The 16499-nt window shown below is 32.3% G+C and overlaps 2 protein-coding genes across 3 annotated transcripts; both read left to right on the top strand.

The window, feature by feature from the left end:
- The first annotated feature begins 1988 nt into the window (after positions 1-1988).
- LOC140816560 (small heat shock protein, chloroplastic-like) lies at positions 1989-3023 on the top strand. Its single transcript, XM_073175906.1, has 2 exons — positions 1989-2391; positions 2500-3023. The coding sequence occupies exons 1-2, from the start codon at positions 2004-2006 to the stop codon at positions 2928-2930; spliced, it is 819 nt and encodes a 272-aa protein (XP_073032007.1). The 5' UTR covers positions 1989-2003; the 3' UTR covers positions 2931-3023.
- Positions 3024-7191: 4168 nt separating this feature from the next.
- LOC140816644 (E3 ubiquitin-protein ligase AIRP2-like) lies at positions 7192-10399 on the top strand. 2 transcript variants are annotated; one of them, XM_073176038.1, is made up of 6 exons: positions 7192-7760; positions 7870-7946; positions 9258-9420; positions 9517-9580; positions 9677-9914; positions 10007-10399. In XM_073176038.1, the coding sequence occupies exons 2-6, from the start codon at positions 7915-7917 to the stop codon at positions 10215-10217; spliced, it is 708 nt and encodes a 235-aa protein (XP_073032139.1). In that variant the 5' UTR covers positions 7192-7760; positions 7870-7914; the 3' UTR covers positions 10218-10399. The 2 variants fall into 2 exon arrangements, with proteins under 2 accessions (XP_073032139.1, XP_073032138.1); XM_073176037.1 differs by lacking the exon at positions 7870-7946 and having other exon boundaries at positions 7195-7760.
- The last annotated feature ends 6100 nt before the right edge of the window (positions 10400-16499 follow it).

The raw sequence follows: 16499 nt of genomic DNA, 5'->3' as shown, positions 1-16499 counted from the left end.
TTAATATGTCTTTTGTGATAAAGTTTCACAGGTATTTATCGATAAAACCAGTCAAGTATGTTCATATTTACAATAATAAGTAATATTTTTTGCATAAAAATAATATTTTTTACGAATAACCCATATATGATAACTGTCTTGTAAAATTGACTCGTGAATCTATCTCAATGAAATATTTATGATAATAAATTGCTTCTTACTATTCCGTCTCATAAATAAATTTATGATAATAAATGGCTTACTTTAGGGTAGTAAAGGTCTCAAGGAGTCTCCATCGACCAGTACCGAATTTTTGAGGTCTTTGAAATCTGTGTAATAATTTTTTTTAAACACAAGTTATTGAAACTTATAAATTTTCCGATATATTAAAAATATTATATTTAAAAATCATACACACCCCCGCACACGTGCCATGCGTGCATATAAATCATACGCACCCTCGTGCCACACACACACATGTGTGTGTGTGTGAAAGTTGCAAATATTAAAGTCATTAAAGTCTATTTATTGTATAACTTTTTGTTAAAACAAAGGTTAGGCAAATGATGAATGCATTGATTTCATTCTCGTTTTGTTTTCATTTTTATGCTTGACTGATCCAACTATATGAAAAAGATAAAAACTTGTGTGTGACGGTTTCATAGATCGTATTTTATGATACAGATCTCTTATTTGGATCATCCATAAAAAAAAATTAATTTTTGTGCTAAGAGTATTATTTTTTATTATAAATATCGGTAGAGTTAACCCGTTTCACGAATAAAGATTCGTGAAACTGTCTCACAAAAGACATACTTATACAAAAAATCCAATTGTGCGGCCGGTCGTTGTAGACAACAAACTCAACTATTTGGATCAGCAAATGCTACAATAAATAATAGTATATTTTAGGGAAAGACAACAAAACGTAATATAAAGTTTCATATATTTTATTAACACAAAATTTTTGTGATTCTGTTTTATATTATAATTTGTGAGATTTTTTATATAATCTGATTTGTAAAGTAATATTTTTGTACGTCAATAATAATTATGGATGGTCAACTTGTCTCATGGATAAAAATTTACCTGATCATCTTTCAAAAAAAACTTACTCTATTATAATTAAATAATAAAATGATTTCAATAATTTAAAATGGTAATTTAGATTTTTTTTAAAAAAACACGAAAATGAAAAAATTGAAAGTAGGAGGCGGGTTTGAGACCCGGCCCCTCAGGCCTCTTTTATATTTTCAAGGGCCGGGGTCTTCAATCTATACTTTATTTTTTTGATATTATGTTAATCTTTTTAATTATTTGTATTATTTAATTACTATATATGTATATATATATCTTACAATGAACTGGCAAGTAAATTAAAATTCTTCTGTATAAAATAAATTTTCAGAGAACCATATAATATAGCGCGCACACTTCATACGTTCAACAGGAGGAATATGTAAATGTTTGGTTCTACCAAACTCTAATCGATTCAATTTGAAATTTAATTGATTTTTTATTTTTTTTTTAAAAAAATACTGTATTGTTAAACTGGTAAATTGGTTCGATTTCAGTTACTATTCTGTAAAATTGACCGAATCAAATTGTGACATTATTTACCAAAATTTATTTTAAATGTTTCCAACTTTTTTTATGAATAAAATGTATAAAAATTATATATAGAAGCTGATAATCACCTCAAATAAGTTTTTAAAAACAGTACTATAATTAATTACTAGGTTTTTTTTTTGGTTTCTGTGAAGTATTTAATTGGAGGCAAAAATTTGTGTGAGACGGTCTCACGGGTCATATTTGTGACACGAATCTCTTATTTGGGTCACCCATGAAAAAATATTATTTTTTATGCTAAGAGTATTATTTTTTATTGTGAATATGGGTAGGGTTGATCCGTCTCACATATTAAGATCCGTGAGACGTCTCACATGAGACACATTCTTAATTAGATTGATTAATCCAAAGATTTATTAAATGTTTTGATAAATGAAATCATTTTTTTGAAGCCGATGCTACTAGAAAATATTAGTCGAGAACTGAAAGTTTCTGGGGAAATCCAGAAACTCACACACGAAACTGATTTGATTCTTCCAGAATTCTCTTCTTTCCATTTAAATCCTCAACCTCAGCCCTTCGTTCCTCGTACAATCAAGAAAAAATCAAACATGTCTTGCATAACAAACATTTCAGTCTCCCATCCAATTATGTCCTCAAAGCTTTCCCTTTTCACCTCAAATCCCATCCTTCTGCATCCCAGATCGATGGATACCTCAATTTCTTGCAGAAGAAACGCTATCAAATCCATGGCGGGCCAAGGGAACAACGATCTTGGTCAGTTGGAAAGAGCGAACAAGCAACAACAGCCCAACAAAATATCAGCTTATGTTGCTCCCATTGGTAAGATAGATAGATATACATAGCCCGTGCACGATCCCCATCCAAATGTTTGAATTTCCAAGTTTCAAGTTTTTCTTGAAACATGTTCGTTTTTTTGTGTATTCTCAGGTTTGTGGGACAGGTTTCCCTCAGCAAGAACAATGCAGCAGATGATGGAGACGATGGACAGGATGATGGAAGAGCCTCTCGGCTACGTTGGTAAATGGCAGGACAGTTTCGGAAACGGCAGGGGGAGAACTCCTTGGGAGATAAAGGAAGCCGAGACGGAGTACAAGATGAGATTCGACATGCCCGGAATGACCAAACAGGATGTTAAGGTTTGGGTAGAGGACAAAATGCTGGTTATTACGGCTGAGAAACAGGCCAAAGACGGCGAGGAGTGGGCGGTGAAGAGCTACGGAAGGTACAGTAGTAGAATTGCTTTGCCGGACAACGTCCAGCTCGAGAAAATTAAGGCCGAGGTTAAGGATGGCGTGCTGTATATTAGCGTACCTAAGGCAGCCGGTGTTGCACAAGTTTTTGATATCAATGTCGTCTGATGCCGCTTTTGTAATCAGAGAGAAAAAGGATCGAATTAAGGAATCTTGTAATTTTGAATTGATAACAATTTGGTGAAAATAAATTCTCTCAAATATTTGCCAAATATATATCCATTCGTCTAAATTAACAATATTATTGGAAAAGCTAATTATATAAACAGATAGTTTATTTTATATTTTTAATGAGAGATTAAAATTATATATAAAAAAATTGCTAGATTGGGCTCCTCCAATTGCTTTAATATTAAATTCTCATCAATCTTACGATAGGTTGAGCCTGACTTGGCTCCACCAATAGAATTAATGGAATATAAAAACAAGAAATTTTGAGTGAGTTTTATGTGAGACCGTCTCATGGATAGTTATCTTTGAGACGAGTCAACTCTATCGATATTCACAATAAAAATTAATATTCTTAGCATAAAAAGTAATATTTTTTCATGGATGACTCAAATAATAGATCTGTCTCAAAAATATGACACTTGAGATCATCTCACACAAATTTTTGCTTAATCTTTTTGGCATAGAATTAATTGATCTGTACATGTGGAGCTATGATATATGGTAACTATTTTTAAGATTATAGTGTGATTTTTTATAAAAAAAAAAAAAGAAAAGAAAATTGATAGGCAGTCTTATCAATCAATTTTGTGAGACAAATCTTTTATACGAAATTATCTATGGAAAAATATTATTTTTATGTCGAAAGTATTACTTATTATTGTAAATGTAGGTATAGATGATATGTCTCGCAGATAAAGATATGTGAGACCGTATATATATAAAAAACTCTATAAAATAAAAGAAATATTATATCTTCATATAATAAAAATTGTCAAAAATATTTTAATTATATTTTATATTATTTATAACCACTATAATACAATAAAACATTTCCTTATCTAACAATATTTTTAAAATTATTTTAAAATGATCATATTACTATAACATAAAAAATTATTATAAAAAATTAATTTTTAATTTTTGTACTATAATATAATCCTTAAATCATAGAGCTATTATACATGAGCATGAGAAGGCTGAATCAGTAGCTACCTTTATACAGTGCAAGTTTTTATATATCAAAATACCTCTATAAAATACAGAAATATTATATCTTCTTTTAGTAAAAATTATAATAATTTTTTTTTATCTTATCTACAACTACTATTACAATAAAAATATTTATTTATATTATCTACACTTTCTATTTTTTTAAATTATCGTATTACTATAGCATAAAATGTTAATACAAAAAACTAAGTATATATATTTCACGTGTTAAAACCATTTGTATATAACTATGTTGTACTATCAGCATTCAGTATGTCCTAAATTGCTTATCCAGACCACAAAAAAGAAGTTGAAAATTTTACGGAACTGAAGCGATAATCGAATCTTGGCCACTTGTATTGCTTTATGGGCTCCATCATGTAATGGTGTGCCCCATTCAATTTTTCATAAATATCACATTCACCCCTATGATTTTCGAACATATTCATAAATTTTTTTATTTCAAATTTGTGATTGAGTTCACAATTCCCTCCTCCATGTTTGACTATATATATGTGTGTCTATATATAGTTTTGTGTGTGTATATAGTTTTGATATCCTGCACACCTATCGTGCACACCTTTGTGAGCATTGATGAGATGTCACTCACCCATTGGATGCGATGAAATATAGAAAAATTGCGCATCAAATGGGTGAGTGACACATCATCGGTGCTCACAAAAGTGTGCACGGTAGGTGCAAGGCCGATCCTAGCAATTTTTGGGCCCGAGTCTAACTTTTTTAAAAAATTCTCTCATCATGTGTTCATATTTTTTAGTTCCATAACAAATTTTTCGAATTAAATCAATATATTAAATTAATAAAAAAAATAAACGAATAAAAAGATCAAACATGTCCAAAATGATAACTAAAAAATCACTTATAGAGCAGATTTATACATTTCGCCAAACAGATTGTAGACAACAGATGGAATTGTCGGATACTATAGCAATACTACTGGTCTAGTGCTAAAATTTTTGTGCTCGATGAAGCAAAACAATCTTATACGAGAAAATAAAAAACGAAAACCAACCTCCAAAAATAGTCAGATACAATAAAGAATATAGCGGAAGATTCGTGATTATCTAGAAAGATCGAGAAACTTCATGGTTTAGATTAATGAATCTCGATTCTAGGAGCGTCTGTGCCGCTTGCTGGCGACAAGAAGCGGTAGCGAACGTTTTTTTTAATAGGTTCCCTATAGTCAAATATTTCATACGAACTAGTAGTGTTTGGGCATAAGAATTGCGCGAGCTAAAAGATAGAGTCAAAAATATTTTTGTCCACTAATTAAACATTGAGTAGGCAGAGCAATTTTTTTCTTTTATGCGGGTTAAGAGTTAAGAAATACTAGTTACTCTGCACACGCGATGTGTGTGTACAGTCTTTTTTATCATTATCGATGGACTAAAGTGAAATTTGACAAATTATGGAGGGATTAAATTGATATTCGAATTGTTGAAATAAAAAAAATAAAAATAAAAGTGTGTGTTGAAATTTTTTTTTTTAAAGAAAACTAAAATGTAATATTATTATCATATAAAAGCAAAGTTGGAAGAAAAAGTTGGTGTCCTTCCTAAGTGACTATCATGTCCTCAACTTTAATAAAATAGAATAGATACATGAAATATTAAATTGAAATTAACAAAAAGAATAATTGTTATTTTTATAATAAAAATATGGAGATATCAACCTACCAAAAATAGTTATTATAATATTCATATTTTTAATAATATAATTGCAAGAAATATTGAATATTTGACAGGAAGACGATGACTTTGTTATGAAAAAACCCAAAATAATATATTTATGTTGGAAAAACATATACTAATATATAATAAAATTTTCAAAAAATTATAGGCCCCATAAAATAAATGGGCCTGAGTCAATGGACTCTTATGCCTCTACATAGGCACGGCCCTGGGTAGGTGTGCATGATATCAAAACTACATATATATATATATATATATATATATATATATATATATATATATATATATATATATATATTCTCAATTTGAACCTTTGGTAGTCAATTGAAAATATAACTGGAAAAAAGGACTGCAATAGAAAACCCAAACTTGGAATGTGTAGAGAATATTAAAGGCTTGTTGCTTTCCTCGCATGTCTTGGTGCGCTTAGCAGATATGATTCGCCACCATCAAAAATAAAAACAAATTTCATCCATTGACTCAATACAGTTGATTATTTGTAAAAATCAAGAATTTTCTTAATTATACGCTAATTTATAAACCCAAATACATTTGCAATATTTCAGGACTTTATGATACCAAGCTTTTAATTTCATTAAATAGTTTTAGGAAGAACAATTGAACGAAATTAAAGTTCAAATTTATTAATTATGACTACATTTCAATTCTTTCCGATAAATATTTAAAAAGGGTTCTCCGGTGATTACTTTAAATTGTTTTTTTAAAAAAATCATATGAGATCGTCAGTTGGTTAATTTTATAAGAGAGATCTCCAACTCGACCAGACATATGAAAATATTATTTTTATATAATAATAATAATTTTTATTGTAAACATATACAAAATTGATTTATCTTACAGCATACATCTGGGAAACACAAAAAATATATTACTATCCATTTCTATAGGAGGAAAAAGGTTTTTAATATTTCAAAGCATTATATATATACATAAATTTATATGCTAACAATACATATACACGATTATTACTAGAGAAATATACATGATCAATAAAAAAAAAAAGCACCTTCAGTTTAATTGATCAAATGCCCCGTTATCCGACAATCAATTTATATACTTTTTTACAAGTTACTTTAAATAAAATAAGTTGTTCAAATAAGGCAGTCGACACCAGCTGTTAGTATTATAATATTAAAACTAATAATGTAAACATTAAATAACGAGCATAATGATTTTGTTAATCTTATGAGTAGAATCTCATTTTGGAAAAGATTATTAGTCCAGATAAAGAATCCATTGACATTATTTTTGTTTCTTGTTTCTTGTTTCTCAAACAATCCATTTACATTTTCTTAAAATATCATCAAACAATTGTCAATTTTTTTTTCCCATTTTACATCCATAGATTTAATCAAGTGGAGTGAATAGATTTACATTCATCCATTTATTTCTTTATTCATGTTCAGGTTGAAAAGCAAGTAGAAAAGGCAAGAAATGGTAAAAGCTTGTTAATAAACAAAACCCAACTCTTTTTGTTGTCCATTTCTTTTCGGGATACAGAACCTAACTTTAATGATTGTTATAAAAAAAACATGAATTCCTCTGTCATCATTAATTTTTTGTGTTCTGAACCAACAAGAACCTAGACTATGAGGCTCAAAACCCACCGCTTTGTATCATTGAAAAATTGAGCAGATTATTAAATAAGCCTTGAAATAAAAGCACAAGAAGAATAACCAAAGAGAGAGACTTTCTTCCCTAAACAATTTGTTGTCTTCTAATAAAACTTGGTTCTCTCACAGAAGATTAGGCCTTGTGCTTTTGGCACCTTGGAGGGTTCATCTTTACTAGTCTAAAAATAGCTCCTTTTCTGTCTTTTAGGTTATTCCGGCAAAAAGAAAGCGTTTTTCTTCTATGAGCTAAGCGAAAACCAGGACAGAAGAAGAAGAAGAAGAAGAAGAAGAAGAAGAAGAAGAAGAAGAAGAAGTAGAGGTTTGAGAGGGAGAAGAGGGATGGAGATTATGTATTATCAGCAGCTGAGGACTGGTACATATAAAGACTCTTTGAAGGTTTTGGAAGCTGATATTCAGCATGCAAATGCTCTGTAAGCATCTTTTTCATCTGGGTTTTTTGTGTATACACTTTAAGTTTATGTGCACCCGTGTTTTCGTTTTATGATGGTTTGCGGTTAAAATAATTGTATTCTAAATTAGTTGATGGATTAAACCCGAGGAGAAAATTACAGGCCTGCAATTCTAATGCGACTTTGTGTTTGGTGCCTCTCTTTGTGGTAATTTTTTTATTTTTTTATATTTCTGGGTACAATTAATGATTTCTGCTTATTAGGTTGTATAAATTCCTCTGGTTGATACTTGATGGGATGGTTTGTAAAGAGATTCCTGAGCTTTTTACATGTTATTTTGCGGTCTCTGTTTGTTGTTGGTTTTAAATGGTCTAGGTATTATCCTATCCATTGGTATATAAGTATATCAGCCAGAAGTAGACCCACCCTGCCTATTGACTGACACCCCTTAGCAATGGAGCAGACACGACTCATAAGAATCTACCGTTACACATATCGTAGCAGTCTGAGCGTATCTTTTAGTTATGGTACCACAAGTTGCTTATGGGTTGCGACTTGATGATGGTTTAGTCAAGAGCGATCTTCTTGGCCCCTTAGGTTCTTGCCTAGTAATGCAGTTAATCCCACGGTCTTGTACTAATACATTAAGGCTTCTCTTGGTTAGCTCAATGGAACAGTAGGGTGATAGTTTGTTCGAGTCACGGAAACTTTTGATGTAAAGGGATAAAAATAAGAAGTGATAACTAATAATTGGTGTCCTCTGTTCACTGTTTCATTTCCTTTTCGTGTTTTGATGGGCAATATGACCAATTTTGGTGTTGTTCCAATAATTTGACACAAGAAAGATATCATGGATAATTCATCAAACCACATGGATGTGGTTAGTAATGATCTTGAAATTCAAGTTATGACCGGGCCAAGGGATTCCAATCGAGTCGGAAAAGAAAATGCAGACCGAACATAGTTATGTGGATATTAACGATCAATCAAACACCCTTATCCTAGTACAACTCATGTGTCAATAATAGGACTTGATAGGGTCTACATTCGTAGGAATCTTAATAATAATGATCCTGATATCAGAATATTTTCATATCAGTACATAGTTTTCTGTTTTACCAACAATGTAATCTTTCTTATGATTCTGCCTCAATTTGTTGACCACTAGGAAACGATGACCAAGGAGATTTGTCTGGGCTAAAACTGGCTCTGTACATCAAGTATTGGCATCTTCATTATCTTGAATTTGATAGTAGAATGAACTTTAAAAAGTGCCTGGGAAAGAAAGGCAGTTTGATTCTGAAGAGTGACTAGAATTGTGGATTGATGGGATGGGGCATCTGAAGCAAACTTAGCTCACTTGAATTGTCGTTTGGCCCTATTAACATTATTGTTGGTGTGATGTAGAGACATTGATTTATGCTTTCTTGTCGACTTTACTTTTTTTTTTTCCTGTAGTAATGATCAATTCCATTTCTGGAGTTGATGAATTTACACGACTTTTTCCTTATGTTCTAGGGCTGCAGCGATCCCGAAAGCTAAGGGAGGTGCACAACTTCAGATGAAATTGGTTTACAATGACCTGGCACCCCTCCTCCTCCATTTTTTCCAATGGATGGACTGTTCTTGTACTTGTTTTTTAACCACGTACTTGAACTTTTTTCACGTTCTTGTTTACAAGGTGCATCTTGTGTGTCAGCTTTTTTATTTTAACAGTAAATAAAACACTGAATCATAATGGTATGCTAGTATTCCACATTCTTCTTGTTTTTTGCAGGTGTATACAGATGGGAGACCAATATCAACACACGGAAGGAAAGCATCCATCAAAGATTTTTATGGTCTGTTGATATTTCTGTTTTCTCACTTCGAAACACAAGAACTTCTCCATACAAGTTAAGATGATTTTATCGCTGCTGAAAATTGCAAATTTTCAGCTATTATATTGCCATCCCTTCAGAGGCTCCATCACGACTTGGTCGAGCCAGCTGGTATTGACAATGAGAATATATTGGCTCTAAAAAACACTGGAAAGAAAAGAATGATAGGAGATGGTGGATTCCTTGACTTCGACTCAGAGAGAGATGATGAGTGTGGGATATGCTTAGAGCCTTGCACCAAAATCGTCTTGCCTAATTGCTGCCACACTATGTGCATCAACTGCTATCGTGACTGGTAACTCTCGTCACAAAAACTATGCTACCATTTTTTGTGATGAAGTCTGTTGATTTGTCTCAATATTCTTGTATGATTTTGAATATGGTTAGGAACACAAGATCCGAATCCTGCCCATTTTGCCGTGGCAGTCTAAGAAGAGTTGAGTCACGAGACTTATGGGTTCTAACCCGCGAGGATGATGTCATCGACCCTGAATCAGTTTCTATGGAAGACTTGAGACGCTTCTACCTCTACATTCGAAACCTCCCCAAAGATTCCCCAGATGCTTTGTTCGTAACGTACTATGAATTCTTGATATGACGTTGATGAGATGAATGGCCGATGGCGTGACACATGGAAGCCGACCTTCAAATGTATATAAGAGCCTGGTCTGGTATCTGGTAAGAGGAGGTTTCCTTAGATGTATAGGGAAATAAACAAAGCTTTTATCTATGCATTGTTCTTAATATAGACTTAATGCTATTGATGCGATGATTTCTTCGGAGTCCAACGGAGGATTTTGTCGTTTTTGTGTCTCATTTTCCTCTCTACCCGCCGTTGATAGTCGTACTGATATCTTAAACAGCCGGAGAGGGGTTTTCGAACACGAGACATCGTCTTAAATCTGGACCAATGACTACAAGTCATCAGCTACATATAAATTTTGTTTTATAAACAAAAATATAATAAGTCGTACGTAGGAGGAAGAAGACAGGCGCAAAATTTTTCCTACCTTCTAGTAGCTTTCGATGGTGGCCACAAAAAAGATGTCATGGATCACAATAATAAAAACGTTAAATATCAAAATTGTATTTATTTTGTTTTCGTAAAAAAATTTGGACTTATTTTTTCGTTTAAGCTTAGGGTTTCCCTTTTAAAAATTTAATATATTTAAATATTTCATTTCCATAAATATGTTTAAAATTATTTTAAAACGTTGTATTCAAACTCAAAATAATAAAAACTTTTTCGATGACTTGTAACCTATATAGCACAATGGTCTCGAATTAGATAGAGTTTACGTTATGTAATGTCGGAAAATATTGACATTTCACTTATTTTTTAAAAATTTCAGTTAAATCCAAACATTTTAAAATAATTCGAGCTCAAATTGGAAACAAATTCATTAATAAATTTCGATTCTTATATACCAATTCGAATGTCCTGTAAGTAAGATTCATTACATGCTATTTTTTGAGTATTTTGACAGATTACATGACGTTAAAACCCTGTTTTTAAATATAAAAATTTGAATAATATTCAATTAAATAATTTTTTTTGAAGTTCAAGAACAAAATAAAACCTAATATTACTCGAGAATATACAAGCCACAGACCACCGGTCTAGTCCCCACATTTATTATCTATACTAACATTTTTATAGATTTAAAATATATTTTTTTATGAAAGATAATATATGCTACACCAGATACATCAAAAGTAGTTAGTATTATAAGACTATATTTTTTTTATGATATGTGAATCAACAATCGGTATCTTCGATACACACCAAGTATAAACTATCAGTCTTTACGATAAATGCGTCTGAGTAGGTGTTAGTATGGAAAATCGAATTTTTGATCATTAATCAAATGCTCACATATTTTACTAACTCGAACACCATATTGAAAGCGTCTAAGATCATCTTTCTTTATAATATAGATACTATACATATATTCTCCCATTTAAATTTTGTATTCACTCGATAAAAGTTAGCTGCTTAACAGTAACACTAAACGAAAACATGTTGATTACTCTGACCCCATTTCATATCATCTTATCGTTAAACTATTAACCATTTAATTCGTGGTACGAGAGAAATATTACTCAGATAAATAATATTTTTTAATAATAAAATATATAAAAATATAGTTAATATAATGTTTGATTTGATGATTGAATTGATTAAATTTGAGATAATGTGATGTTACCGTTTTGTCTTTTTGAAAATATTAATAAAATATTTACAATATTATTTATTAAGGATAATATTGTAATTTCAATTCAATGATTTGATTGATGTAAGATAAATGATTGTTAGATTGATAAATAATATGATGCATCAAACATAAGATTAGATTGGATAAAAATATTGATAAAAATATGAATAAATAATATAAGAAAGAATTCCGATTTCGTTGAGTTGAAATGTTTTTGGATAAGCTCTTGCGTCATCTTGGCAGCCTCGATGTGAAAGATGAACGAATTACTTTTGGAATTCTTGAGCCAATTCATTAACTTCCAAACGTCACATATTTGTACAAAATAAACAGAAAACAACTTCAGTTGGCCCAGTTTGTTGGATCGCATCATTGCGATTATTTCTTGAAAATCACAATACAATCAATGTAATGAGTCTTATATGAGACCGTTTCACGGATACTAATATGTGAGACGGATCAATCTTACCTATATTCACAATAAAAAATAATACTCTTAGCATAAAAAATTATACTTTTTCATGGATGACCGAAATAACAGACCCATCTCACAAATTCGATCCGTAAGACCGTCTCACACAAATTTTTGCCTATCGTTAGCCCATCGCAAGCACTAAATCCTTTCTTTTTTAGTAAGTAATTATTATTGACTTGAGGTTGGTGTCCGCAAAGAAAAAACAAAATAATAGGTCTTTGGATTATGATGATGCGTATGGTGTACACTTTATTAATAATTTTTATTTTTTTGAGATCATCCTCTGCTATTTTTCGATACACATTGATAAACGCTTGAGTTTACGATAAACTAATCTAAAAATGTTGTTAAGAAGAACCAAAGTTATGATTACCGAACAAACATTCATCTATTCCACCAACTCAAATAATGATATGAGAATAAGAATGAAGCGTGGGCGAGGATGCATTCTTCATCTATGTCCTTGAATCTAAAACTCATCGTCGTCTCTATCTCAATCTTTATTTTTTTTTTTTAATCAGGAATTCTCCGTCCACATCGGAATAAGTAGTCCTCATTTCGGGTTTATCTAATTGAAGAATCTCAATCCTCCTCATTATTACTTTAAATACAGATTCATTTGGTCAAAAAAAAAACTTCAAATTTACTGAAAAAGATTGATATAAAAAATTAATTGCATACATAAATTTCAATATTATTTAAACAATACAAACATTAATAATTCATAATTTAGTAAACAAAAAAATGAAACAACGCTATTATCACGAGAACAATAAGTTGTATCGTGAACGAGATTTTTGACGGATATGAGTTTAAATTTTATTTTTCTGATTGATAATTATTAGAAAAATTTTTTTTTATTATTATTATTATTATTATTATTATTATTATTATCATTGGAGGATTTGTGTATAGGACAACATCCCCATATCTGCTCTGATTTGTTTCAAAATTTTGAAAAATCTGGGAATCCGAATTCGTACTCGAAAATATATCTTTGAACCCGTCGGATTTTCTCGGTGGGCTACGAAAACACGGAGAAAATGGCTATCCATGAACCTATGGCAATTAATAATTTCACTGGTCATATTCAAATTAAATCCAGAAATCTAAATATTGCTCTTTATAAAATGAGAAAAAAATTGATTTTATAAATTCCCAAACTTATAGTGTTCTATGGGTAACAATTTATTTTCCAACATATTTAATTTAGAACAAGTTGACTGATGGATTCGAAATATGCTATGCGAAAAAAGAAAAGAAACAGGATGGCTAAAAAATTAAAGAGATGTATTTTGGAGATTCTAAATATTGTGACAATATATTATTTTATATTTATTATCATTAAAATTAAAGAGATATATTTTGGAGGTTCTAAAAATTATATGAAGATATTATTTTATATTTATTATGATTCCAATATTATATATAAAAATCTACTTTTTCTGTAGCATAAACCCACCCAACATTTAGATGTAGAAACATTAGCTACTTGGATGAAAACAGTGACAAAACTGACGATTAATTTTTTTATATAAAAAAACATATTTGAAGAAAAGTTGAAGCAAAACTCAATACTTTTATTTTCGACTCCAGATTTTGAATTTTTAATGGATTTTTAGTTTAAAGAAACAATTTAATCCCACAAGATTTTACGCACAAATATACTTAAAATTATTGTACAAATGTAGGCAAGTTATCAATATTTAAGTAAAAATTTCTAATTTAATGTGCAGTTTTATATACTGTCGCACTTTGAGTTGTCAATTTTAAAATCCAAAATTAATAAATAATTCAGCACTCATTTTTGCAAAACATATTTTTTATTTAAATCATTCGTAAAAATAATATTTTTATGTCTAAAATATTACTTATTGTTATAATTATAGATATAATTAACTTGTCTTCATCTCACAATAAATAGACCTGCTATGACAATTATGTATTTCTCTCATCTCAATTTTATAAGATTCCTCCAATTTCTATACTTAGTAACATATTTTCCGAGTTTACTAATATAATTATATAATCATTTAACTATGTCTCTTCCGATTGAATTAAAAAATTACAAAGGCCGTGAGAGAGGGCCTTTGCACAAATTTTCCTATTCGCCAGATTATTTAGTGAAGAAACTATCAGTCATAATTTCAGGATCACATCGGTTATGCTTTATAAATTTCAACTTTTCCCATGTAATTGTAAATGGTCTGAACCTTGCAACGATTATTTTAACACAGTCCACGTACAAACGGTTGATTCCATCCTATATATAGAGACACTAATTCATGATAGAATCAAAGGCCCAAATTTAGTCACACATAGATGAGGTCCACTAATTTTTTTTAAATCATATATGCGTGTGAATCTTGTCCATCCAAACCATATGAGGACAGTGCCCCACATATAACATCGACTTAACCACGTACGAACGATGTACAGCTGAATTCTATCCTTCCTAAATTGTTATAGCCTTTCACTAGCAATCTCGAGAATCCGAGAACGGTATCAAGATTTCTCCTTTGGAATTTGGGGTACTGATTTTGGTTGCCACAAAAAGAAAAAAAAAAAAACCCAAAAAAAAAAGCTGTAATCTTTTCTAATCCGTCCTATTTTCCTTTCCTGAGTAGTGAAATACATGAAAGTAGGGATGTATATGGCTACTGCTCGGCTCGTTTCATTATTTTCTCGGCTCGGGCTCGGCTCGAGCTGTCTTATTTTCACACCTTTCAGGCAGCACTCAGGCGGTCGAGAATTACCGCCCGGGCGCAGAACGTTTTGCCCGCACTTGTTATGCTCTGGCGCTCGGGCGATCACAAACTACCGCCCGGGCGCCACATCTTCTGCCCGAACATAATCCTATTGAACCCTGGCGCTCGGGCGGTCACAAACTACCGCTCGGGCGCCAGACTCTCTGTCCAAAATCCATTCTTGTGATGCATTGGCACTCGGGCGGCCCTTTTCTACCCCTCGGGCGCCAACAGTTCTGTACAATATGTACATAAATCACATGCTTCACCCAATCTGGTCTCGGGATGACCCGTCTATAATCATATTAATTCATAATCAATAATCTCAGATTAACAGAATCAAAATCCCGAGCATTACATTCCCCCCCCCCCCCCCCCCCAAGATACGATTTCGTCCCCGAAATCACAGGCAATCAAATCCTATCAATAAGAAGGTATCATAGAAGAAGCTAAACAGAAAACTCACATCAGTGAAATAACTCTGAGAATCTCTGTCTCATGTCTGATTCAGTCTCCCAGGTAGCTTCTGCAATGTCACGACGACTCCACTGAATCTTCACAAGTGGAATAGTGTTCGTTCTGAGCTGCTTTTCCTTCCGATCGAGAATCTGGATCGGTTTTTCTAAATCGCTCAATGTCTCGTCCAGTTCGGCCTCGTCTGGCTAAACAATATGTGAAGCATCAGGCATGTATTTCCTCAACAACGATACATGAAAAACATCATGTATTCCTGATAATAAAGCCGGCAATGCGAGTTGATAGGCACGATCTCATATCTTCTCGAGAATCTCATACGGCCCTACGAGCCTCGGGTTTGAAGCTCGAGCTCGGCTCGTTCGGAATTTATGAAGCTCGGGCTCGGCTCGAGCTCGGCTCGTTAATGGCTCGTTTATCTTGTTTAATGAGCTTGACTCGGTTTCCCTAATAGCGATGGGTTTTGATTAAAAGCGTCGCTAATAGCGACGGGTATTGACACAAACGTCGCTAATAGCGACGGGTATTTACAAAAACGTCGCCGATCTGGATCGACGACGTTTTTCTTAAACCGTCGCCAACAGCGACAGTTATGCATAACCGTCGCCGATCTGATCGGCGACGTTTTTCTACAACTGTATTGAAGAAATGCTTGCCACGTTTTTACTTGTTGTCGGTAACAAATTGTAAGGCTCAAGAATTATCAGTTGTCATTGATGTTAGATTTGAAGCTATGAGAATGCATGACATAAAAATGAGAATTTTTGAAGGAATGGCCGAAGCCACACTGCACCTGCGGTGCTAAGAATACCGCACCCGCGGTGCATGTGACAGAAAGTTGGTGGATTTGTTCGAAGCAAGACCGCACCCGCGGTGCGAGCAAGACCGCACCCGCGGTGGTGCGACCGCACCCGCGGTCATGCAGGAACCGCACCCGCGGTCCGAGAATTTCAGAAAATGCAAGGGCT

Source organism: Primulina eburnea, chromosome 16 (assembly GCF_022965805.1).
Source record: "Primulina eburnea isolate SZY01 chromosome 16, ASM2296580v1, whole genome shotgun sequence".
In the NCBI taxonomy this organism is placed as follows: Eukaryota; Viridiplantae; Streptophyta; class Magnoliopsida; order Lamiales; family Gesneriaceae; genus Primulina; species Primulina eburnea.
Note: the sequence above shows the minus strand (reverse complement) of the source record. Positions and strands in the feature narration are given on the sequence as shown.